Here is a 24,300-nt window from a genome sequence, read left to right as displayed (position 1 = left end):
AATAACTGAGTCTGAAGTTTTCAAGGCAGCTCACTCCATTAAAAGAGTCTGCCTCAAAGTTTTCCTTATGCAGAGAGAAATTACATCTCTCTTAAGTTCCATTCACCTGTATTAGTTATATGCTCCAAATGAGTATAAAATATATTTACCACATCTTCAGCCTTCAAATACAATAATATAATAAATATGTGCTATTGTTAATCTTTCTTTTCCCAGACTAAATGTTCGTAGCTCCTTCAACTGTTCTTCATAGAACATGATTTCCATTCCTCTCACCATCCAAGTCATCTTCCTCACCAGATAAGATCTAAATAATTCCTGAAATCTAGTTGGCCAACAAAATAATCTATTTATTTGAACAATACAAAACACAGTAGACTTATAACTTCTATTAATTGGGACATGATCACTTGGTCATGCAGCTTAAGAATATATTCACTTTTTTATCCTTAGCAGCCATGACACGGCTTAACTCAATAATCCTTTCTGAAAATAAAGACATATTACACAGATCTACACACATACATACTCATACATATACATTTAGCTATGTCCACTGAGAGGGCCTAGAAGCAATGATTCCTTAGTAGCAATAAGCACATGTAGCAACCAAATCTCTAAATACCATTCTACAGTAAAAGAAACCAAGGCTCCTTAGAGAAATGTCTGATTCCAGCTGGCACAGAGACAGTACAAAATGATTCTGGAACATCTCAAGCATGGGGTCAGAAATTAAGAAGGTGCTCAAGGAATGATACGGGCATTGTCAAAAGTTAAAGTAAGAATCAATGAGTCTATACTGATATGAACGAATAAATGAGTGAATGAATGAAATGAGAGGGAAGCTTTCCGTTATAGCAGGAAGCCAGCTAACACAGAAGAAATTAGAGAATTAGAAAAAAAAAAAAAAAGTCACCATTTGGCGACAATCTTTTTACCCAGTCTTACTGAGATATAATTGATACAAAACACTGCATAAGTTGTACAACATGATTTATGTATATATTGTGAAATGATCACCACAATAAATCCGGTTAACATCTATTACTTCAATTACAATTTTTTTTCCTTGTGAAGCAAACATTTTTTGGTAGGCTCTACACCAAACGTGGCACTTGAACTCACAACCCCTAGATAAAGAGTTGCATGTTCTACTGACTGAGCCAGTCATGCGCCTCTGTGATGAGAACTATTTTTTTTTTTTTTTTTTTTTTTTTAAGTAAGCTTCATGTCAAGTGTGGAGCCCAATGCAGGGCTTGAACTCATAACCCGGGGACCAAGACCTGAGTTGAGATCAAGAGTCAATGCTTAGCCTACTGAACCATCCAGGCACCCCTGGGATAAGAACTTTTAAGCAACAAACTTAATAACTGATTCATGCAAGAAACAGCAATAAATACTAAAGGTAACGGACAAGTTTGAGAGTTAATAGGATATTTACATAATCAAAATATCTCTCCACCGATACGTATTAGCTACAAAGAGTGATTTTACTTTGGAGAAACCTGTCAGGTATCACCTTAACTAAATGATCAAAAGTTATCAATACCTGTAATATAAGAAATTGTAGCATTTGCTTCTTGATATAATGCACTGCGAAAAACACAAATTATATCTGTGATATTCCTGCCCAAAGTATATAACCTGAATCCAATCATGGGAGAAAAATCAACCAAAGTAAAATGGAAGGACATTCAACAAAATCACATCTCAACACTTAAAAAAATGTCAGTATCATGAAATACAAACATAGGCTTAAGAAATATTCCAGTTTAAAGGAAACTAAAGAGACATGATGTCTAAATGCAATGTGTGATCCTGGATTTTCTTTTGCTATCTGGATAGTACTGTGACAATTGGTGAAATGTGAATAAAATCAGCAGCTTAAATAATAGTATTGTATCCATGTTAATTTCCTGATTTTTGATCACTTGTACTTTGCTTATGTTGGTGAATTGTCTTGTTTTTAGGAAATAAAACTGAGGTAAGCAGAGGTAAAGGATTATCATGACTCGAATGAGTCAAGAAATATGTATAGGTATATGTACATATGGAAAAAAGTAAGGATAAAGCAAATGTAGGAAAATGTTTATAGTTAAATTTGGTTGAAGGTACAAAGAAATTCTTTATACTATTCTTTTTCTTAAGATTTCATTTATTTTAGACAGAGAGAAAAAGCATGAATGGGGGAAGGGCAGAGGGGGAAGGAAAGAGAGAATCCCAAGCAGACTCCGCACTGAGCCTGGAGCCTGATGCAGGGCTCAACCCCAGGACTCCAGTATCATGACCTGAGCCTCAATCCAGAGTTGGATGCTCAACCAACGGAGCCACCAGGCACCCCTATCTACACTATTCTTATATAACTTTTCCTTAAGGTCTGAAATTATGTCAAAATAAAAAAGAAAATAGCTATAATAAGCTTTAATTCAGTTTTAAAATACCTCCTTTTTCATGTTAATCTTCTATACACAAACCATCAACTTAATATACATAAAGCCTTCCTCTTATAATTAAGCTTATTTTCTCATTTAGTGTGGTTGCAGCGATGGAAAAGAACAGGATAAGCACAAGAAAACTATCTCTGTGTTTTGATTTTACAAATTTACAAATCCACCTCCATCAAAAGAAAAAGGTCATTTCAGTTGCCTATGATCAATGAGGAGGCAGATTTTTAGATACACTCTTCTAATATCTTAAAGCCCATTTCCCCCACAGAGATTTTTAACAATGTTTAATACTTATTACTTCAAAGTTAAGTTAAATTGACTGCTCAAAATATAAAAGATAACTCTGGATCATAGCAGCATTTTTGTAATTGTTGCAAATATTTTCCAATGATGAAAAATCTGAATGATTACACCCTTAGAGGAATAAACACTTCTCATTAATTTCCCCTAGTAATAATCTAATCATGTTTTTCACACTCACACAATTTTTGTCATGAGAACTGAGTTTATAAAAGAAGAAAATGCAATTAGCTGCTCACCTTTTAACTCATCATACATTCCTACACTTGTTTTAAATGAAATAGGAATGCTGAGGAGGATGAACATAGACACATTCATCCAATCAGAACATATGGTTTACTTTGGTTCTGGATATGCAAAGCTAATACATTCTGAAATCATGGGACTTAATTAAAACAACAAAAAATGGTACTTTACGTACTTACCATTAAAATTATGATTTTAAAACTTAATATACTTAATCTAACCATTATGGAGTATCAGGGACCAGATTAATTTTCCCAACTTAAATACTAAAAACATGGACACAATAGTGAAAAGCTTTCAGACACTGGGCAATAGGCAGCACAATCTCTGAAAGAGGCAACAAAAGTAAGCTGTATGACTTCCCAAGTGTAGAGTTTCCGGGATATAATACTAACATGGGAAAATCAGATCTAGACAGACTCCCCAAATTGAGAAGACAGATAGGGGGTTCAGGAACACCAAGGCAGGTAGAGTTCCCAGGGCAAAGTATCAGAAAGAAGAAAGCTCTGGAGTTCTGTAGAACACTCCCCCTGACTCTCCTGCTGAATACTGATCAAACATGTATGCAGGGAAACTATCTGAAACCAGGGACAGAACTACTAGACAGGAGCAAGGGAAACAATTACCAAAGTTCACCCAGGGGTGATTAAGAGTTCAGAGAGTGAAGTAATCGTGTAACAATGGGCAACAGCTAGAATATTCAGAAGGACATTGTGCCTGTAGTAAGAAAAATTAACCTTGTACTAAAGGATGCTCAGGTCTCACCTAACAAAGCTTAAAACACAAGCCTTGGAAAATTAAACTGTTTCTAAGTAACTTAACTGTATCTCAGAAGAAACCTCAAAATATTAAAAGTAATACAAAGGAAAGGCAGCTCCAAACAACAAAATTCACAATGTCTAATATCCAAACAAAAATGAGCAAGCATGCAAAGAAATAGGAAAATAGAATCCTTCTCTCAGAAGGAGAAAAATTAGTTCTAAAAATGGACCCAGAAATGACAAAAGTGATAGGATAAGTAAGGAAGGACATTAAAACAGGTATTACATACAAAACATTGCTGAAAAAAATTAAAGAGACAAAAGTGGAAAGCAACCTTATGTTCATGGATTGGAAGACTTAGTATTATTAAAGAAGTCCACACTATCCAAAGTGATCTACAGATTCAGCACAATTTCTATCAAAATTCCACAGTATTTTTTTTGCAAGAATAGAAAAATCCATCCTGAAATTCATATGGAATCTCAAAGGACCCCAGATAGACAAAATAATTTTGAAAAAGAAGAACAAAATTGAAGGACTCACAGTTTATTTCAAAACATATTACAAAGCTATATTAATCAAAACAGTGTACTACTGGCATAAAGGCAGAAAAAAAGACCAATGGAATAAAACAGAGTCCAGAAATAAACCCTCACGTAGATGGTCAAATGATCTTTGACAAGAGTACCAGAACTACTCAATGGGAAAGAACAGACTCTTCTACAACTGATGCGGGGAGAACTAGAGAGTCACATGCAAAAGAATGAAGGTGGCCCATTATACCACATGCAAAAATTAACAAAAAATGAATAAAGACATAAAACAAACTCCTAGACGACTAACTTAGGGGCAAAACTTCACGATTTTGGACTTGGCAATGATTTCCTGGGTATGACACCAAAAGTACAGACAACAAAAGCAAAAGTAGGTAAATGGGCCTCTATCAAACTTAAAAACTTTTGTGCATCAAAGGCTACAATCAATAGAGTGAAAAGCCCATAGAATGGAAGAAAATATTTGCAAATTATATAGCTGATAAGGAATTAATAACTAGAATTATATAAAGAACTCCTTCTTAACAACAAAAAATCACTCCATTAAAACATGGGCAATAGACCTGAATAGACATTTCTCCAACGATGATGTACAAATACCAACAAGCATATGAAAAGGTGCTCAACATCACTAATCATCAGGGAAACACAAATCAAAACCATGAGATATCATCTCACACCCATTAGGATAGCCACTATCAACAAAACTGAAAATAACAAGTGAAAATAACTGAAAATAACAACAAAACTGAAAATAATAAGCAATGATGTAGAAAAACTGGAACCCTTGTGTACTGTTAGTGGAATAGTAAAATAGTGCAACCACTATAGAAAACAGTACAGAGGTTCCTCAAAAAATTAAAAATAGAATTACCATATGACTCAGTAATCCCACTTCTGGATATATATCTACAAGGAGTGAAGGCTTGATCTTGAAGAGATTTTTGCACACCCATGTTCAGAGCAGCACTATCCACAATAACCAAGAGGTAGAAGTAAACCAAACATCTACCAATGGATCACTGGATACAAAAAATGATGTATACATATACAATAAGATATTATTCAGCTTTAAAGGAAATCCTGTCATAAACTACAACATGGATGAATCTTGAGGACATTATGCCGAATGAAATAAGCCAGTCACAAAAAAACAAATACTGTATGATTCCATTTATATAAGGTACCTAGTGTGGTCAAATTCATAAAGACAGAAAGTAGAAAAGTAGTTACCTGGATGTGGCAGAAGGAGAAAAGAGGAGGTGTTTCAGATTCCAGAGTTGTTTCGCAGCAATGTGAATCTACTTAATACTCTCGAACTGGTTAAAAAGGGTGAAAATGGTTAAGATAATAACTTTTATGTGATGCATTTTTAACCACGATTTAAAAAAAACCCCGTCTATCATAGACTCCATATATTTAAGAAAGTAAAAGAAGAAAGTATGAGCACTAAGGAAAGACATGGAAGATATAAACAAGATTCAAATCAAACTTCTAGAGATGAAAAATACAATGTTTAACAAGAAAAATACAATGGATAAGATTAACTGCAGATTAAAAATCAGTATAAGAAAAAGTTAGTAATTTTGAAGACATAGCAATAGACATTATCCAAATTGAAACAAGGAGGGGAAAAATGAAAAAAAAAAAAAAACCATTATTAGTTAGGTGTGAAACAAAATCAGTTCGTCAACATATGTGTAAGTGGAGTACCAAAATGAAAAGAGAGAGTAAAGGAAGAGAGAAAAACTATTTGAAGAAATAATGACCAAAATTTTTCTAAGTTTGATGACAATGATAAATCCACAAACCCAAGAAGCTCAACTAACCCTAAGCATAATAAACATAAAACTACACCAAAGCACCTCAAAATAAAAGTGCTTTAAACTAGTGTTAAAGAAATTATTCTAAAAGTAGCCAGAGACAAAAAACACTTTCAGTATATGGAAATAAAGATAACAGCAGATTTCATGTCAGAAAACGAGAAGATAGTGGAGCATCATTAAAGCCATATCATTAAAGTCCTGAAAGAAGAAAAACTGTCCATCTAGAATTCTATACCCAGCAAAAATACCTTTGAAAACTGAAGCACAAAAAAAAAGGTTTTTTTCAGACATATAAAAGCTGAAAGACACCTCAGCACTAATTCAGCTTACAATAAATACTAAAGGTAATCATTCAGGCAAAAGGAAAATGATACCAGATGGAAAAGGAATTTCAAAGGAAGGAAGAGCCTTGAAAATGGGACAAATGTGGGTGAAAATAAGAGCCTTTTTTCTAAAAGTTATTTTTAAATCCACTTATGAGAACTGACCATTTAAAGCTAAAAAACTAAAAATATATTGTGGGATTTAAGCATATGTAGAACTAGAACGTATGACAATAACACAAGAATGAGAAGGAGAAATGGAACTACAGTGTTTTAAGGTTGTTATTTGATATGTGAAGTGGTATTTTACCCAAAAATAAACTGTGATAAGTTAAAGATACATATAAACACTACAAACAAACAAAAAAAACCAAAAAACAAACCAAAACAAAAAAGCTATAGATGATAAAAAGCCAAAAGAAAGATATAAAGCAGTCATAAAAAAATACTCAAAAAATGCAAAGTAAAAGGCAAAGAGCAAAAACAAAAAGCAGATGGACAAATAAAACACAAATAGCAAGATAGATTTAAACCCAACAATATCAATAATCACATTAAACATAAATGACCTAAACTAAAAAGCAAAGATTAGAAAACTGGATTAAAAAAACAAAGATTGAACTATATGCCATCTACCAGAAATCTACTTCAAATACACACAAATGAATAAAAGTAAAAGGATGGAAAAAGATGCACCATGCTAATACCAATCAAAAGAAAGCTAGACAAAGTAGATTTCAGAGCAAGGCATATTACCAGAAATAAAGAGAGCCATTTCACAATGATAAAGGGATCCAATTCATCAAGAAATCACAATAATCCTAAAAATGCATGCATCTAGTAACAGAACTTCAAAATATACGAAGCCAAACTGAAGAAAGTATAAGCAGAAACTGGCAAGTCCACAATTCTATTCAGAGATTTCAATACCCTTCTCTTAAAAACTGCTAGAACAAGTACACATAAAATCAGTAAGGACCGAGAAAACTTGAGCAATTCTACCAATCAATTTGACCTGACATTTATAGCCACTCCACCCAAGTTTCTTTTCAAGTACACACGAATCATTTACCAAGACAGACCATATTCTGGACCATAAAACAAGTCTCAATAAATTTAAAATGACTCAAATCTTACAATGTACGTTCTCTGAGCACAGTGAAATTAAATCAGAAATCAACACCTGAAAAATCCCATATGTATACTCATTTATAACCAATGGGGTCAAAGAAGAAATCACAAATAAAATCAGCAAGGATTTCTGAACTATGTAAAAACGAAAAAACAACATATTGAAATTCATTGGATACAGCCAAAGCACTATTCAGAGGGAAATTTTATAGCATTAAACATTTATATCAGAAGACAATAAACTAATGAAGTTTTTATTTTAAGATTCAAGCTAATAAAATGCAAAGTGAAAAACAGAAAGAAAATTAATAAAGAATAGAAATCACTGAAATTGAGAAAAAGACCAATGAAGAAAACCAAAAGCCACTCTTTTGAATATCAATAAAACAGACAAATCTCTAGCCGAACTGAAAAGGAAAAAAATGAAAAAAATGCACAAATTAACAGTCAGGAATGAGAGAGGGGACATAGCTATAGATCTTAAAACATTAAAAAGATAATAAAAGAATATTATGAACAATTTTATGACAATTTAACAGCTTAAATAGACAAACTCTTTGAAATATAAACTATTGCTGTGCCTGGATGGAGCAGTCTGTTAAGCATCCAACTCTTGGTTTCAGCTCAGGTCATGATCTCAGGGTCTTGTGATGGAGTCCCGAGTCCAGCTCTATGCTCAGCATGGTCTGCTGAAGACTCTCTCCCCTTTCCCTCTACCCCTCACCCTTGCTCAGGCTCTCTCTCTCTCTCAAATAAATAAAAAATCTTAAAAAAAGATGCAAACTATTGATGCTAATTCAAAAACAAAATAAATAAATAAATTAAGTAGCCCTCTATTAATGAAATTAAAGTAGTTGTTAATACCTTTCCCACAAAGAAAACTCTAGGTATTGGTAAACAAGTCACTTAGTATTATCTTAAGTTTAAGATACACGGAAGGATCTAATATTTATTAACTATCATCATGTGCTGGCATTAAGAATATAACTTTAATATGACTATATTAGTATTCAGCAACATCATTCTAGAAGGAAGCTGTGTGAAGAACTGATTAATATGAGGCTAAATTAAAACCAAGGAGACTAATAATAATCTGGGGAAAAAATGATGAGCGTCTAAAATAAGTCAGTGTCAATGAGGGGTGGGTGTTGGGACAGGGCATGGTTAAAAGATGGATAGCTAGTAAAGAGAAAGAAAGACCACATGTAGTTATTGACTGGATATGAAAGGTACAGAGAGTGAAAGAGTAAGGATGCTCCATGATTCTTGGCTTGAGCAACAGAAGAACTACTCATTAGGATAAGGAATACAGAGAAGAAACTGATTGGAGAACGAGAACATATGTTTATTTTCCAACAAATGCATGATGCATTTAGACAGTCACTGCCCAAAAGATATATAGTAGGCAATGGGAATATGGGATCAATACTTGAGAAATATATGTAGTTAAATTAACCTGCTCTATCTCCCAAGATTACTTGCAATTAAAGCTTTCTCTATAACTGTAAAATTAATGGCTTTTATCTGTTAAAAGAATTTCAGAGATAAGAATGTGGCTAAGGGATTTGAGAAAAAAAAGTCCCTTTCCATGTATATACTAAACTCACAGTACAAGAGACCCAATTTCAGTATTCCTTTTACTGTCATTAAGAAGAGCAAAACCTTATTTATTTACTCTATCTGGTTTAATGAATCTGACCTACTTTCTTCAGGAAAAAAAAATTGAGACTATGAAGCCCTTTCCCTATCTTATCCCTTGTTTTGTATGTGGCTGCAATGACTCGATTTTTTTATTCAACTCTGCCTGTTGCCTGTATAACATCCTATTGTCTCCTCTTAAGGTTTTATTTGTTTGCCATTTTCTGGCTCCCCTTACTCTATTTGAGAATTGTATTAAAAAAAAAAAAAAAAACACCTATTTGGGGCACCTGGGTGGCTTAGTCAGTCAGCTAAGCCTCCAACTCTGAATTTCAGCTCAGCGGGCACCTGAGTGGCTCAGGGGCACCTGAGTGGCTCAGTCGTTAAGCGTCTGCCTTCGACTCAGGGTGTGATCCCGGAGTTCTGGGATCGAGCCCCACATCAGGCTCTTCCGCTGGGAGCCTGCTTCTTTCTCTCCCACTCCCCCTGCTTGTGTTCCCTCTCTCACTGGCTGTCTCTCTCTGTTAAATAAATGAATAAAATCTTTAAAATAAAAAAAAAATGAATTTCAGCTCAGGTCACAATCTCAGGGTTGTGAGACTGAGCCCTGTGCCAGGCTGCTCCATGAAGCCTGCTTAAGATTCTCTCTCTGCCTCTCCCTCTCTGCCCCACCCACCTCGCTAAAATAAATAAGTTAATTAATTAATTAAAATAAGATAAAATAAAAAACACACCTGTTCAACTTAGTCAAATAATAGCAACAACCATTTTTTGAACATGTCTTATAAGCTAGGCAATGTGTCAAATGCTTTACATACATTAGCTCCTTTAATTTTCAAAATCTTACACAGTAAATATCTCCATTTTATGACTAAATAAAACTGAACCTCGAAAAGATTACATAATGAGCCCAATGTCACACAACTGATGGACTGTAGAATTGAGACTTGAACCTAGGTCTGCAGAGCACCAAAACTCGTGCCACGCAACTTTAGTAAGTTTTTTGCTATCTGGAACAGACCTTTTACGGAATGTTTTACTAAGGTGCTCATTCATGCAACAAATATGAGTGCCTATTACATATCTTCAAAATTTCTGTAGAAACACTTTTAACAGCCCTTTCCCCTACTATTTCTGAAACTGGAAAGCTGCATACAGTGCACTTTCCCCCCCCTTTACTTCCTCTCATTAAATGTCAAATTCAATCGTGTTATGATTATTATCAGGTAGTGGTTCAGCCACAGCCATTTCCTGCCCAGTTCCTGTTCACTACTCAGAATGAAGTCCAGCATATTTTCTTTCCTAGTGCTCTAAAACTACCTGTTATAGGAAGCAGTCCATTTTTCTCATGTGAAATCTGATCTCTATATTTTGTGGCATTTTAGCAATTTGTATGAGGCTAACAAGTGGGAATAAAAATGCAGCTTTCCTAAATGGCATTTAATATTTTCAACTGAGTCAAATAATTCTGGTCATGAAGTGATGATTTACATTTATATATCCAATGGAAGTACTCATGGTTCTGTGCTAACCCAAAAGGAAGATATACACATGGGACTTTTTCTTAGATTTTTTTAAGAGCAGCCCCAATTTAAAACATTCTGTCCCACCGTTATGTCTCAAATTTAGATTCAGAAAAAGCAGTCAGCATATTTACAAGGGGTAGTTTGCAATATTGGCCCTATGTGGCTACATACTAGGCAAAGGGGTTAAGGGAAGCAACAGCCACTTTAAGATTCTTCTTTTTTAAGTAATTCCAAAATACATTCCACAAATTAAGTGCAAATGCCTCTAGTGGTGTAAGTCTTCCTTTATAGCCTAGAATGAAATATTGCACTCAAATAATCAAAGTGCTTAGCTGGACATGTTTGGAAATGAAATTTTATTTGTTACTGGGGAAAATAAGTATTAAATGGTAAATATCAAATAAAAATATAACAATGCACAAACTGTTGAGGATTTCCTATAATTTTAATATCTAATATGCAATTTCCAACTGCCAAAATTGGGTAGTACTCACCTTGCCCAGCCACATTTATACACAATTACCATTTAAATATTGACCTTTACAAATACTTTTTATACAAAGCTACAATTACTTGCCATTCCCTCAGCAATCCATATTCCTGTTCTGTGACCCTGCCTCCTGTTCTATCTGTGCGGGATGCCCTCCTTCCCCAACAATGAAAACTACTACTTACCCTTTAAGGCTCCAGTGATAGCTCCCCACAACACCTCCAACCCCTCTCCACTCTATGAATATTATTCAGTCTTCTTTATTCAGGGCTTACCAGTGTGCCAGTACTTTACATACTCTGTCTAATGCTTAATACTCCCCTTTGAAGTAATTCCTCTCCATTTAACAGATAAGAAAACTGAAGCTGAAAAAGGCTTACTATCATGTTAAAGTCGCAAAGCCAAACAGGAATTCAAATGTGGGTACGTCTAAACTTCAACTGAATTATCTTCCATTAAATCACAGACTTTCTAGCACTCTCTTATAGTATATATTGTATTTTATCATCATTATTTATTTCTCTCTCCCACTAAAGACAGGAAAGGCGACTCCGTCTTTACATCCCAGCAATACTCAACAGTGCCTACTCTACAGTGACTCAAAGTGTTACTGAATATGTACAATATTCTTATTCAGTTTATGATTTTGCAGCATTACTTTCCACCAATCAGTCTCCTTATACCAGGTCTCTAAGAAGCCACTATGGTGGTAAAGCATATTGGCTTGGATGTTAGGCTTTGTAATCACATTGCCTGGATTTGAATCCCACCTCCACTAACTTATTAGCTGAGAAATCTTGAACAAATGAATTAAGCTAAGTTTTGGTTAAGGCATCTATAAAACAGAACAGTAATCACAGTACATACCTGTACTGTGCATTATAAAGATTAAACAAGATAGTATGGAGGCAATCCAAATATCTTTCGATCCTCATTTTTGATATATGTCGCCCTAAGTTTTCTTTGGCTTAGTCTACTGTAGCCTTTTTAATTATAAATTCCTTGAAATTTTGTATTAAATGGGCTAGCAAAAAGGTTCGTTGGTTTAAGAACTGTTCAGGCCAAAAAGGGAAAATAAAATTGTTCAGGCCAGGATGCCAGGCTGGCTCAGTCAGTAGAGCATGGGATTCTTGATCTCAGGGTTGTGAGTTCAAGCCCCACATTGGATGTAGAGCTTACTTAAAACAAAAGATAAATAAATATTTAAAAAATAATAAAAAAATAAAAATTGCTCAGACCACCTACTTGATTTTTAGGGCCAACTGTCCACTGCCAGTTTGAACTGAAAAAAAAGTTTACTCTGGGATGTTTGACTATACAAGAGTGCCCCCATTGTACATTATACTTTTTTCCTTTACTACATTTTCATGCCCTATCAGAAAGTGGTAAAAGTTAGAAAAGACACTTCCTACCTTACTAACGCCTAACTTAATACTATCTGATGCATGCACGTAACTAACCTGTGGGGGAGGCAGGCTATTTACCCAGCAAGAAATTTTCCTGGAACCACCTTGTGCCTGTCTGGTCTCAGGCATGGCTCATTCTCCCCAGACCTCTAGATGGCTTTCCTCTGGAATCTGGAGGCTGAGCGACTACAACTGACAGGGGACACCCATTTTCTTCTCTTAAACTTAGCAATGTTTACTCCAAGAAGTTAGGATTTCAAATCATTATGCTATTTTACAGCTCTTTAGGCTAAAGTACAGTTTCCAAATTCTCAGAATTCCCCCTTCCAACTTTAAAAAAGCTATGAAAAAAATCCAGTTGGGGAGGAAACAAATTTTTTAAAACATGCATTATCTCTAAAAACAAGAGCAAATACTATGGCTATACCCAAAGTCTTAGAGGAGGAAAAAAAAAAAAGAAAAAAGAAAAATCCTAAAACATCTAGTTGGCTCAAGCTAACCAAAAACTATAAAATCAAAGCACACAATTAACAAAACAACCTTAAATTAAGGAGGATATATCATAAACAAAGACAGCAAGTATATATTACAAAATATTTAATAATTCACGAATTTAAAAATTACTTGATATATAAATACTTAGAATAATAAATTGTTCCAGATCCTTTACTTCCCAGTCAGTATATAATGATATAAAGTAGTCTGGGGTTTTGTGTGTCCTTTTTTTTTTTTTTTTTTTTTTGGTCAGGCTAAAAATAGAGTGATGGATCAGTGACAGAATGCTCTCCAAAGTTATAGAAGGTGTTGAGTTTAAAAGTCATGACCCGAAGGAACAATACCAAAATACTGGCTTTCAACATTAGGCAGATAAAAATAAGAAAAGGTAAAACAAGCTAATGGACTGCAGTATTGTTTCCAGAGGGGAAACAGCCCTTAAGGCCCCTGAGAGGATTTCAGCACCCGCTCCGCAGTCAGTGCTGGAATCAGAGAACTAAACTGTTGCCTGCTCAGTGGGTGCAGGGCAGAGACCCTCCCTCCAGCCTGCGCACAGCGTGCGCACAGTCGCCCCTCCGCCCGAGCCCGCTCCTCCGGCCGCTAGCTGACCTCTCCCGCCCGCCCGGCTCGGCCACCCGATGCCCCTGCACGCCCTCCAGGACCCGGCGCGCCCCCAGCACAGCGCCAGGGGAAGGAAGCGAAGGAGAGGGGCCGCGAGAGGGGGCGGAGGGGCGGGAGGCGGCGCTGGGCTTCGGCCCGTCACCATCCAGGCTCGAGGACGGCACGGGCTCGGGAGGAGGGAGGCTGAGCCTCTGCCACCGGTCAAATGATGGGAGGTGACCACGGATGAGCCCGGCGCGCAGGTGCCAGCGGCTGCCGGGGAAGTCACCGGCGGCGGAGGGCGTTGCGTTGGCCCCGGAGCCCCCACCTCCATCCTGCCCGCCGCTTTCCTCCCTCGTCCTGCTCCATCCCCAGGATTCTGTCAGAACCCAACGACCTCCACACGGCCCGCCCAAGCACGGAGGTGATGCCGGCTCTTACCGTAGGAGCAGGCGCCGCGCCGCTAGGAGGCGGCTGGGGTGCGCGCGGGAGACTCCGAGGCGAGCGCCGCCGCCGCTGCGGGAGCCGGAGGAGTCACAACGAGGCTGCCGGCGGGAGCGCTGCCTCCAGAGCTGTCGCCCCACCCCCTCTCCCGCAGGATTTTGCGCCGGAGCCTGCAGTCTCCGCGCGCTGGCGGGGAGGGCGAGAAAAGGGGCGGGGAGGGCGAGAAAAGGGGCGGGGCGCCCCTCGGGGGCGGAGCTGAGCGCTGGCTGGTCAGATTGGCATCTGTGGGCCCAATGGGACCACGGATACTACAGGCTGTGCTAGACTGACTTTCCTCCTAGCCCGTAGCGGTAGAGAGGCGGGCCTAGTGGCTTCTTTTATAGCCGCCGTTTTGACGAACCCGAACGTAAGAAAAGGTCGGTTGGTTCGCACTGGTGGCCAAATGGTCCAATTACCACAGGGAAAAGGGCCTCTGGAACCAGATTGGCATCCTCTCTACCTATACGTAGAGAGGGTAGACCCAGGGGCGGTGAGAACCTGCCCCGGATGTGGGCGTGGCCCTGAGGTAGAACACAGAGACTCCACCGCGGTGGTTTGGGAGGCGGAACTGAGATCTTTTTCTTGATTATCATGTGACGGGCTCTGGATTTAATGGAGGAGAAAGCGTGGAAAAGGCCAAGTATCCAAACTGGCGAGTTTTCTGATCTTCGTGCTCCTCCCCGCTCTCCGGCCAGCGGCGCTGCCAGGTGAGTCCCGGGCTCCAGTGGGCCGGCATTCTCCGGAGGTGCATTTGCTCACCCGGTGCCCCTGCGCTGGCTTCCCGATGCCTCAGGGGGTTTGTCGCTGCCTCCCACCCCCTTACACTCTCTGCCAAACATACAGACACCTGCTTGGCACCAGGTTTCTGCGTGCGTTTTGGATCGTGTGCAAGAAACCGCGTTCAAGCTCCCAAAATGTGCTGGGCCCAAAGCGCAGAATGAGAATAGTCCGAATTAGGGCGGACCATAGGGGTTTGAAGACTAAGGGCGAGAATAGTTTTGGAATGTCGAGAAGTTCTAGGGACAAGAAGGCCCAAAAATCATGTAAGTTGTAAGCAGAGCGCTGTTCCTCTGAAGGGAGGTTAATTTCGACAAGGCTGTTGTTGCAGGAGCCTTTCGAAAGCGACTCATTGTTTGGAGGAATTGTGTTGTGGGCTCTTACGCAAAACTGTCTTTGAGATGGGATGGATTCATTTGGAAGAGTGTTGGCAGTAGCGAGAGAAGGAAATGGGGGTGGTGTAGAACGCACCGTGGGCAAATTAATGAGTGCACACACAACAGCTAGATGCTGGAACTGTGGGCAGAGCCCTTTCGATTTCCATTTTGGGGCAATGGAGAAGATAAGTGCATACAGAACTTTGTTGCATCCCACATTATAAAACTTGAAGCCACAAGACTATATGCTCTTTATATCACCCTTCCATCTCCAGTCCTAAAGTACCTATGTTGAGTGCAGCAACCGTTTCTATGACCAGTTGCTTACTCAGTCCTACATGTGAAAATTTGAACCCTGACTCATCCAATGGCTGATGGAAAAGGGGTTTAAACAAGTGTAGTATCATAAACTTTTTAAAGGTTCACAAAAATGTCCAGAAAGATTGGAGATCAGGTTTGAGCAAACTTGATTTACAGCATGAAATCCATTTGTAGTTAAAAATCAGTTCACACCCCTCACACCTCTTCTTCCAAAGTCAGCCCCACATCCCACTATGGCAGCCTTTGGTCAGGAAAAGAGATCTGGAGAAAATGCCTTCCTGGGAGCAAAAGCATCTGCTTTTCATACTGCAGTATGAAGCATCCGATCTGCCAGCTAAGTAAACAAGTGCTAGCAGATGGGTATCAGGGGAGGAGGGGAGTTAGGAGATCCTAAGGCACTATATAGTAAAACATTAGATACACGCTCTTGCCCCATGATAGCCACCCACTGTTTAAAGCAGTAGAGGTGTAGCAAAGAATATCAAAATTAGCTTTATTTTTTTTAAGATTATTCATGAGAGAGAGAGAGAGAGAGAACAAGCAGGGGAGGGGCAAAGGGAGAGAGAGAAGCAGACCTCCCGCTGAGCAGGGAGCCTGATGTTGGGCTTGATCCCAGGACCCTGAGATCATGACCGCAGCTGAAGGCAGACACCCAACCAACTAAACCACCCAGGACCCCCTCGCAGTTAGTTTTAAAATATAATTAATTAAATATGCTAGTCTGGGACATTTTATTCATCTAGCCAGTTTCTTCACTTTTTCCATGTTTCTTATTTCTTCCTGCATTTTTACTGCTACCCCTCATGCTTTTGCTACCCCACCACCTTCTGATGTTTTCCTCTTTCCATCAAGTGTCCTCTCGCAGTCTATCACTCCTTTGTGGCTTATTTCCCCTCATTTTATAATCATATTTAGATTCTTCCTTTACTGAAAAATTTCTTCCTAACCCCTTCTCAGTCTCATTATAATATCTTTCATCTTTTCTTCTCCGAATGTTTCAGAGGAATAAAGTGTTATCAGCTGTTTACATTTTGTTATGTTCTTTAACTCCTAACCCAGCTGATGCAGTCTGGCTTCTGATTTCCATTCTACTTAACCCTTTTTCCAAACGGTCACAAGGTTGATATAAAAAGCTTGAACAAGTATAGAACATAGTGTCATCCTGTATGTGAAGACTAAATAAATGCTTATACCTGTGTATTATAGATTAATGTGTCCCAATCAAAATTCCAGGTTTTTAAGAATTAGTGATTTTAGCAGTGAAAAAAAAAATGAAAGGGCGAAATACTTTGGAAAAGAAATCCATGAGTAGTAGGTACTAGTCCTTTCAGATATTAGAGTATATCCTAGAACATATCTCGTCACAGTCATATAGTACTAGTGCAAAACAGAAATATAGGTCAGTAAGACAGATCTATAGACAGTTCTTATATTTTAGGGATATAAGAAATAACTTCCAGTTGCCTGGCTGGCTCAGTTGGTAGGGCATGCAACTCTTGATCTCAGAGGCCTAAGTTCAAGCCCCACATTCTTTAAAAAAGGAAGAAAGAGAGAAAGAAAGAGGCTACATTATTGAATAATTTAGCATCTAATAACAAAATGTCAAAAGTTTAAGTGGTCTTGATTATTCGATACCAAGTAGCAAAAAAAATCAGGATCTATACCACAAACCAAAAAATATGTAATGAGTAGTAGTAAAAAAGAAAAAATTCAGACTAATAGGTATTTATAAGAATTGCAGTGAGAAAGTTTAATTTTAAAAGACCCACAGACTAAACTATGTGAAAATCCAGTATTATCAATGTATTCTTATTATTTAGCCCAATGGTCTCCTTACAATCTTAATTCTATATTAAATAGAATTTATAATAGAATCTGTATTAAATCTGAATTTTTTTAACCTATTTCCTCCTTATTAAAACTCCTCCCTTGACTGGTGACTACTTCCTCCTTTTTCACTACTTTCATTTTGAGTGCTTTTTCTTAGTACATCTCGAAATTGAATGAAAATTTATAGATGTACAGATGTACAAATAGAATTTAAGAATATCCCTGGGGTACAGGAATAAAGTCATGCATACCTAAACTTGAGTGACAGCAATGAAAAAGGAACAGATATTTTGAATAGAGCTTATGCCCAGTCGATGTACTAAAAGTTGATAAACTAAAAGTTTTATTGTATTTTGTCATGGGCTATATGGAATGATGAATGTAATGTTGTCAAAGATGGCTACAAATTTTACAGGGTTTGAAAGGAAGAATAATAGAATGTTTTCAAAATTAGGAAATTTGTGAGTGGGGAAGAGCCAGCTTTGTTTACCAGGAATGGAAGTGATTTTTTTTTTTCTGATACAAAAACAATCCTGACTTTTTTTCCTTCTCTTAGGGTGTGTTTCCCTTTTTTCGACTCTGCAACAGCCTCTTTAAACTGTTTAAATGAGAATGTCCTTGGCTCAGAGAGTACTACTCACCTGGCTTTTCACATTACTCTTCTTGATCATGTTGGTGTTGAAACTGGATGAGAAGGCACCTTGGAACTGGTTCCTCATATTTATTCCAGTCTGGATATTTGATACTATCCTTCTTGTCATGCTGATTGTGAAAATGGCTGGGCGATGTAAGTCTGGCTTTGACCCTCGACATGGATCACACAACATTAAAAAAAAAGCCTGGTACCTCATTGCAATGTTACTTAAATTAGCCTTCTGCCTTGCACTTTGTGCTAAACTGGAACAGTTTACTACCATGAATCTGTCCTATGTCTTCATTCCTTTATGGGCCTTACTGGCTGGGGCTTTGATAGAACTCGGATATAACGTCTTTTTTGTGAGAGACTGACTTCTAAGGACATCATTTCATTTTATTGCTGTTCAACAAGCTATCATTAAAGTGTTCTGAATCCTTGCAAGCTTGAAGAATACCAGAGAACTGAGAAAAATAACCAAATGTAGTTTTATACTGCTTCCATAAAATAGTCTTTGTGAATCATGGACTTCTGGTCAACCCAAAGCTTAATTATTCAATATTTCAGTTATTAATACCCTTACTATCCCTATATAAATAAAGTTTGTTTTTGACCTTATTTTTCTACTTGACTCTTAAATCTGTTGTACATATGTGGTCAATTTTTAAAGTATAGAAATACAAAGTCTTTAATCTACATTATTTGGGTAGAAGTTTAATATATCATAGCCCCATTATGACCAAAGTAAATGGTCATTTGTGCTTGTAAATTACGGAGGAAAAAAAACTAGGTACTGAAATAGTTGTGCCACTTCATTTTTACATTCGGGAGGAATCTGAGAGTTTGATTTTTATCTAAGCTAACGTCATTGCTACTTCTCCTTTCTGTTTGCAACCCATGAATTAGAGGTGGCATATTAAAACAGAGCAGAGGCTTGACTCTTCCTAAAGTTAGAGGGACCTTTCATCATGGTTTCATCAAGACAGTTCCCATTTATGCCTGTTGTCCTGGGCCTCAGGAAGTTAGTGCCCCTTTCACTCTTTGGAAGTGTCCTGGCTTGAGAATTTATAGATAATCCTACCAAGGCACTCAACCCATTCCAGTGAAGCATAGGTGACATTACTTATAAGAATTCCAGTCTTAGGTGCATTATAACTCTAAAGCAGGTGATTGTTCTCGCCCTATACAGCCCTCACTTTTAGCTTTGGGAAGAACCCAAAGTAGTATTTTTGTCTGTTTGAAAAATATCTGCTACACAAGAAAGTGATTCCTGGCTGCTAATACTTGAGAGGATTGCTTTGAATACAGTATTTTGGTCTAGTTCTCCTTTGTAAAGCAGATAACATGACAAAGTTTAAGCTACAATACCACAAATTAATATAGCTGAACTCCTTGTTTGAAACTACAGAGCTAAGCTAAATAAATAAAAGTGATCAGTTACAAGAATTTTCCTGTCTTATAATTGGTATATATTCCTATTTTGAGCATCTAAAAATAGGATGGAAAAGGACAGTTAATATGGGGAACATAATGTTTCAGACTTGATTAGATATTCCTAATTCAACTGAGAGATCCAAACAATTTGGTCTCTCTAATGATAGAGTCAAAGTAGAAGAAAGCTTTCATCTCTGTGAGAAACCAGATAGGATTTTGAAATTCAGCAAAAGCTGTATTTGTGCGAGCATTATCTAAGTATGATCTCTCACAGGGAAAAGGAAAAGGACAGCACCACGTGCAAACTATTAGCTGGGTCAGGAGTCAGCAAAATTTTTCTGTAAAGGTTTAGAAAGTATTTTAAGCTTTGTGGGCTATATCATTTCTATGTCAACAGTTCAGATCAGCTCTGTGATGAAAAAGCAACCGCAAACCATGAGTTATGTTCCAATAAAACTTCATGGACAAAGAAACTTAAATTTTGTAAAATTTCCACATATCACAAAATAGTATTCTTTTGACTTTTGTTCCAACTACTTAAAACTATAAAAACTATTCTTGCCTCACAGCCATACAAAAAACAGCCCGAAGCGAGGCCATAAACACAAGCAAAAGCAGAAATTCTGTATGAGATTTCTAAGAAAAAAGGTGGGACAGCTCTCCAAGGATATAAGAAACTGGGTAAGAATTGTATCTAAAAGGCAACACAATAACCAACCTGTTAACCCATGAGGATCAACTAATTGTAATGAGAGGTTCCCAGAAAGTAGAACTTTTTCTTACTTACTTTGGTATACTGACAAGACTAAATAAACAACTTGAAGCAGCGTAAGTTATTGACATGCACCTCCTTGATTTTGGCACCAATTCAAATGTGTTTTATCCCCCCCATACCACCAAGGAATTCTTTCAGTTCTGACACCACTTGGAAATAGTATCTGATCCCACAGGTTAAGGGTTCAATCCCAGAAGACGCTTCCTCCCTCCAAACATCAGATACCAATTACAAATCCAGCTATAGATTGGATATTCCCAAGACTCTCTTGATTAATTTGCTAGAGCAGCTCACAGAACTCAGAAATATTTTATTTACTAGATTACCAATTTATTATAAAAGAATATAACTCAGGAACAGCAAGATGGAAAGCAAGGTATGGGGAAGGCAAGGTAAGGCAAGGTATGGGGAAGGGGCAAGGAGCTTCCATGCTCTCTGGGCATACCACTCTTGCCCTATCTTCTTGTGTTCACCATCCCAGAAGCTCTCTGAACCCTGTCCTTTTAGGATTTTATGGAGGCTTGATTACATAGCGTATTAATTAAATCACTGGCCACTGGTGACTGAACTCAAATCTCCAGTTCCTCTCCCCTGAAGATAAGGAAGGAGGAAAGTTCCAACCCTTTAACCATATGGTGGTTTCTTCCTGGCAACCAGCCCCCATCCTTAGGTTACCTAGGAGTTTTCCAAGTCACCACATTAACATAAGTTCAAAAGACACCTTTATCACACTGACAGGAAATTCTAAGGGTGTTAAATTCCTGTGCCCCGTATAGGGATAAAGACCAGATGTATATTTCTTATAAATCACAATATCACAGCCTCAGTGGTTGGAATACATTTAAAACATTAAATAAGGATAGAGGGGATAGGAATTATGCTCACAGAAAAAACAAAACTAACGGAATAATATATAAACAATATTGCAGAAAAGTACCTTCCCGTTTGTTTTTAGTTCTAGGATATTTCTTTTACAATGCAAAGATTTAACTTACACATGAAAGTTTCCCTATGAAGCCAGTATTTTCCAGGTCAGCATGGGCAAGAAGTAACTTAATCTGGTTTGGGGCAAAAGATTTATCAAAAATTCTGAGTAAAAGCAACTTGTGAACAAAATAACTTTTTTAAGACTTGAAAATATGAAAAGTAGAAAATATTCACAGAATTCACAACTTCTTCAGCAATATTTCATGAACACAGAGGCTGGGTATGGTGGTACCATCAATGCACCACATGAAACATGAACACAAATCCACTGACAGCTTTCAAGCACCAAGAAAATTTGTTGCGCACAGCTTCGAGAAGATACATCTGTGGGCTAAATTTAATGTGATTTTAGAAGTTATTAACCTTACAAATTAGGTCATCTGCTTTCCACTCTGCTTTTTTTACAGTGCAGCAAATAAGAGAAACTGATGTTGACTAATGAACAGAAGTGATGGCCCACAAAAGGAGAGGAAACGATAGAACAATTTTCATATAGAGGCAGGCATATTACTATGCACCTGTGTCATCAAGAATAGTTAGTTCTCTTTACTGAGATAATCAGAGTCCTGTTAGCATTATATTAAGAAAGAAGCCACAAACTACAAAAGGAGTTTCCTTTAATCTTGATCGGTCATGTTTGCACAGTGAACGTCAGTTGTCCTCAAAGTGTGGTTGGTGTTCTTACAATTCAGGACATAGATACTGAAGGTAAACGGGAATTATAGTGTTAGAACCAGGATAAAACAAATCAACCCTCGTTATAATAATGATGGAAAAACTAAAGCCCAGATAAATGAAATGAAATCAGTCCATGGTCATTGGTAAATGGAGAAGTTTTAACTCCAAATGCCATTTCCAAAATAGGTTTGCTATTGAAGAAAAAAAATAGAATGCATCCATGGAAGATACATACCATTTATCAAATGCCAGATAAGGTAACCCTGGGCTAAAAGCTGTTACGAGAGGGATCTATTTTACACTTTAATGTTTTACTCTCATTTTACTTGTCCTATGTTCAAATTACCATACTGTAATCATACTGGTCTCTTACACCACAAAGTAAATTTACTACCACTATCATCTATATACTACAAACCCAAATTTGTAATCAGGAAAAGGCAGTCTGTAACAAGACATGATTTTGAATTGCTGGCCCTGGGCAAAATAGTGAACTAGGAAGAAGTATGTTTTGGAAATCTACCTACCTCCACCATACCTCATGACCCCTTGATAAACATCTTCCTCTTCCCAGATGCCTATCCTTTCCCCAAAATTAGAGGAATACAGAGAAAAGATAATTAGTGAGAGAGGCATAAAATGATTAGGGTGACCCAGAACATAGCTCTTTTAACTATTCTTTTTACTATGTTAATTCCAGGCTCAGAAGCTAACATCCGTAGTATCTACAATATATAAACCTATGCACTAAGCACTGGGCATGTTCCGACATTTAATTTTCACCACCAATTAGCAGAATAGGTATTCCTTCCTCCCCCTTTTTACCGATGTGAAATAAAAGCTAAGTGATTTCTCAACCTTATTCAAGTGTATTATTCCCCTTTCACTAGCCATAGCTGTACTACTCAAATGCCCTCAGCATAATACCATACTAGTGAAGTGGCTTTACAGAAGAAGGTCTGTGAAAATGTGCCACCTTTAGGTCCTTGTCCCACTCCTGCAACAGAATGGATATAGACACACACACACACAAAAAAATGCATGTTATCACCTTCAATATTTTCTAGTTTTTGAATATCTATAGGGACACTTTATGTTGCCAAGTTGAGACCTAGCAAGCTAAAAATCTGCTTCAGTCTATAAGATACTAAGGGGCTTCTTATATGATATTTGCCATTTTAATCACTTCAGGTCTAGTTTAAATTTATCCTCAATTTGTAATGAGTATATCTCTAGTGGAAGAAAAAAGTTGGGTGGGTTTTACAGGTTTAACAATCTTTACAAAACTTACTTTCTCCACATTGCCCAATGGGCCTAGATAATTAATAGGTAGCTTCTTAAACTTTATTCCTAAGACTGAAGTACAAAATAGAAACTCTTTTTGTGCCTGCTGATGTAATTTTCTCCACTTTTCTATTGCAATTCTAGAATTACATTATGAATTAAAGTCAGAGACAGAGTTTTTATATACGAGAAACCTACACAGTTCTTCCCACCCCCAGGAAAGTTAAGGTACAACTTTGTTCCTTCCAATATTTATTGAATACCAAGTGTATGTATTAGGTGTCAAAGATACAAAGGGATTAAAAACCAAACAAAAAACCTGTAACTTTTAGTTCATGGTTTAGGTAAAGCCCAAAGTGTACTTAACTAATATGTACATTAAATGATGTCAACAAAGGGACACAAGAAGCAGAGCGAAGAAATGGTTCTACACCAGCTTTGGGATAAGGGGACAGCTGGAACAGATGAACTCAGTAAAAGACACACAGAAGAGAAGATGTTTAAAGTTTTGAAAAAAGATTTCACGGTATTGTATTCCAAGCAGAGATTTCCCCAGCAAAGGCAAAGAATTTTAAAAGTACACAAAGGAAATGGCAAGTCTGGCATCTGGTAAAGCTGAAAATTGGGCACATTAATGGAAGATTGTGGTGGATGAAGCTGGAAAGGAAGGGCCATATCATGAAGACTTTTTGCTGTGATGCGGAGCATTTGGCTTCTGTTCTTTAGGAAAGGAGCCATGGAATACTTCTAAGCAAAAGAGTAGCAATCATATCTGTATTAGAAAGATTAATCTGGTAGTAACAAAGAATGGATTGGAATGGTGGTAGGGGCAGAGGACTGCAGGCAGCCCGGAACATTTTAGGCTATATTAAGAGTCCAGGTTAGATGAACATCTATTATGGCTGTGAACATTTACTGTAACAAGAAAAGTAGACAAATTGTAAACATTTCTGGGGTCAACTAAAGAAAATCTCAT

General features: G+C 37.5%; 2 protein-coding genes across 5 annotated transcripts in view; one reads left to right on the top strand and one right to left on the bottom strand.

Moving 5' to 3' along the window:
* The window catches only part of PHTF2 (putative homeodomain transcription factor 2), a 115,690-nt gene extending 101,302 nt beyond the window's left edge, over positions 1 to 14,388 (bottom strand). The window contains exon 1 of one of the 4 annotated variants that reach the window (XM_026504395.4): positions 14,186 to 14,388. The gene's annotated coding sequence lies outside the window, so the exon portion shown is untranslated. Of the gene's footprint in view, positions 1 to 5,542; positions 5,630 to 14,185 lie in introns of those variants that run through there. The other 3 variants (XM_044385971.3, XM_057304512.1, XM_057304510.1) reach the window with 3 other exon arrangements.
* A 224-nt stretch (positions 14,389 to 14,612) lies between these two features.
* TMEM60 (transmembrane protein 60) lies at positions 14,613 to 18,784 on the top strand. The gene is made up of 2 exons (XM_026504379.4): positions 14,613 to 14,934; positions 18,089 to 18,784. The coding sequence occupies exon 2, from the start codon at positions 18,139 to 18,141 to the stop codon at positions 18,538 to 18,540; it is 402 nt and encodes a 133-aa protein (XP_026360164.1). The 5' UTR covers positions 14,613 to 14,934; positions 18,089 to 18,138; the 3' UTR covers positions 18,541 to 18,784.
* The last annotated feature ends 5,516 nt before the right edge of the window (positions 18,785 to 24,300 follow it).

The sequence above is a fragment of the Ursus arctos genome, unplaced genomic scaffold (genome assembly GCF_023065955.2).
Source record: "Ursus arctos isolate Adak ecotype North America unplaced genomic scaffold, UrsArc2.0 scaffold_3, whole genome shotgun sequence".
NCBI lineage: Eukaryota > Metazoa > Chordata > Mammalia > Carnivora > Ursidae > Ursus > Ursus arctos.
This window is presented reverse-complemented; position numbering and strand designations above follow the sequence as displayed.